The sequence below is a fragment of the Stegastes partitus genome, unplaced genomic scaffold, assembly GCF_000690725.1.
Source record: "Stegastes partitus isolate 25-593 unplaced genomic scaffold, Stegastes_partitus-1.0.2 Scaffold215, whole genome shotgun sequence".
NCBI classification, from domain to species: domain Eukaryota; kingdom Metazoa; phylum Chordata; class Actinopteri; family Pomacentridae; genus Stegastes; species Stegastes partitus.
The window spans coordinates 92,524-93,554 of NW_007577946.1; the positions used below are offsets into that span (position 1 = coordinate 92,524).

Below are 1,031 nucleotides of genomic sequence, written 5' to 3' on the forward strand. Positions count from 1 at the left end.
ATCCTGATCATTTGAATCAGGTGTGTTGGAAGAAGGAAACATCTAAAACTTGCAGGATTGCGGCCCTCGAGGACCGGAGTTCGAGACCCCTGCTTTAGCGGATAAACAATGCAGCCAAATACTACGTAAACGTTTCCAGCAACGTACCGTGCCTCGACACCTCTCTTCTTCTTCTTTCCCGTCCTCCACGTCCGTTGGCCTTCCTCTCCCTCCCTTCCCCTCCACCTCGGCCTCTTCCGACGCCACGAAAGCCACGAGGTTTCCCTCGCAGGGTGTTGAAAAGGGCGACAGTTTGTCTCCTGGCTTTGCGGAAGACGTGGCAGACGAGCTGGAAGAGCTCTTCGTAGCAGTCTCCCGGTTCGCTGGCCAGGGTGGACGAGGACGAACACTGAGCTCGCTGCTCCTGCATCAGCTGATGCTCCCTCTGCTTGGTCTCTGAGAACTGGGTGGCGATGACCACGAGGCACAGGTTGATCATGAAGAAGGAACCGACCTGGGAAGATGATAGAATACAGCATACAGTCAGTGTGTTTACAGATAACTGCTGCTGTTTCATATGCTGGCCACTGCTGAGAATCCAGGATTAGATTGTTTGACATCTAAATAGTTTATCTGTAATCAGTTCAAAAGGTTTATCAGCGATCGCTTCATAACATCAGCCACTAAAACGATCATTGGTCACATTCACGTATCTGCAACGATCTGCAACTTCCTGTAAAATACCCCCAGACCCCTAATCTGATCTGGTAGTGGTCGGCTTCAGCCTGTGAATAAGACTGAATTAAAAACTCTGAGCAGGACAGCCTGAAGCTTTTAATCTGTTGCTACCTCCAGCCCGTCAGCCCACTTGGCTTGACGGTTCCACAGATAAAGCGTTACACAATATGTCTGCAAACAAAGTTCATGCATTTTCAGTGACACCCTGAAGCTGCTGAACTGTAACTCGCACCTTTTCCCCTGAAGGTTTGGCACCACTTTGCTGCTGCAACCAGCAAATCTTATCAGTGTGAAACAAGCAGCAGTGATCTGCT

General features: G+C 49.8%; 1 protein-coding gene across 1 annotated transcript in view; it reads right to left on the reverse strand.

Annotated features, from left to right (window-relative positions):
- Window positions 1–1,031, reverse strand: part of LOC103356706 (voltage-dependent T-type calcium channel subunit alpha-1I-like) — a gene marked incomplete at its 3' end in the record, with an annotated part of 216,005 nt that overhangs the window by 81,283 nt on the left and 133,691 nt on the right. The window contains exon 8 of the mRNA XM_008280954.1: window positions 148–493. Within this exon, the coding sequence (XP_008279176.1) occupies window positions 148–493 (346 nt within the window). The remainder of the gene's footprint in view (window positions 1–147; window positions 494–1,031) is intronic.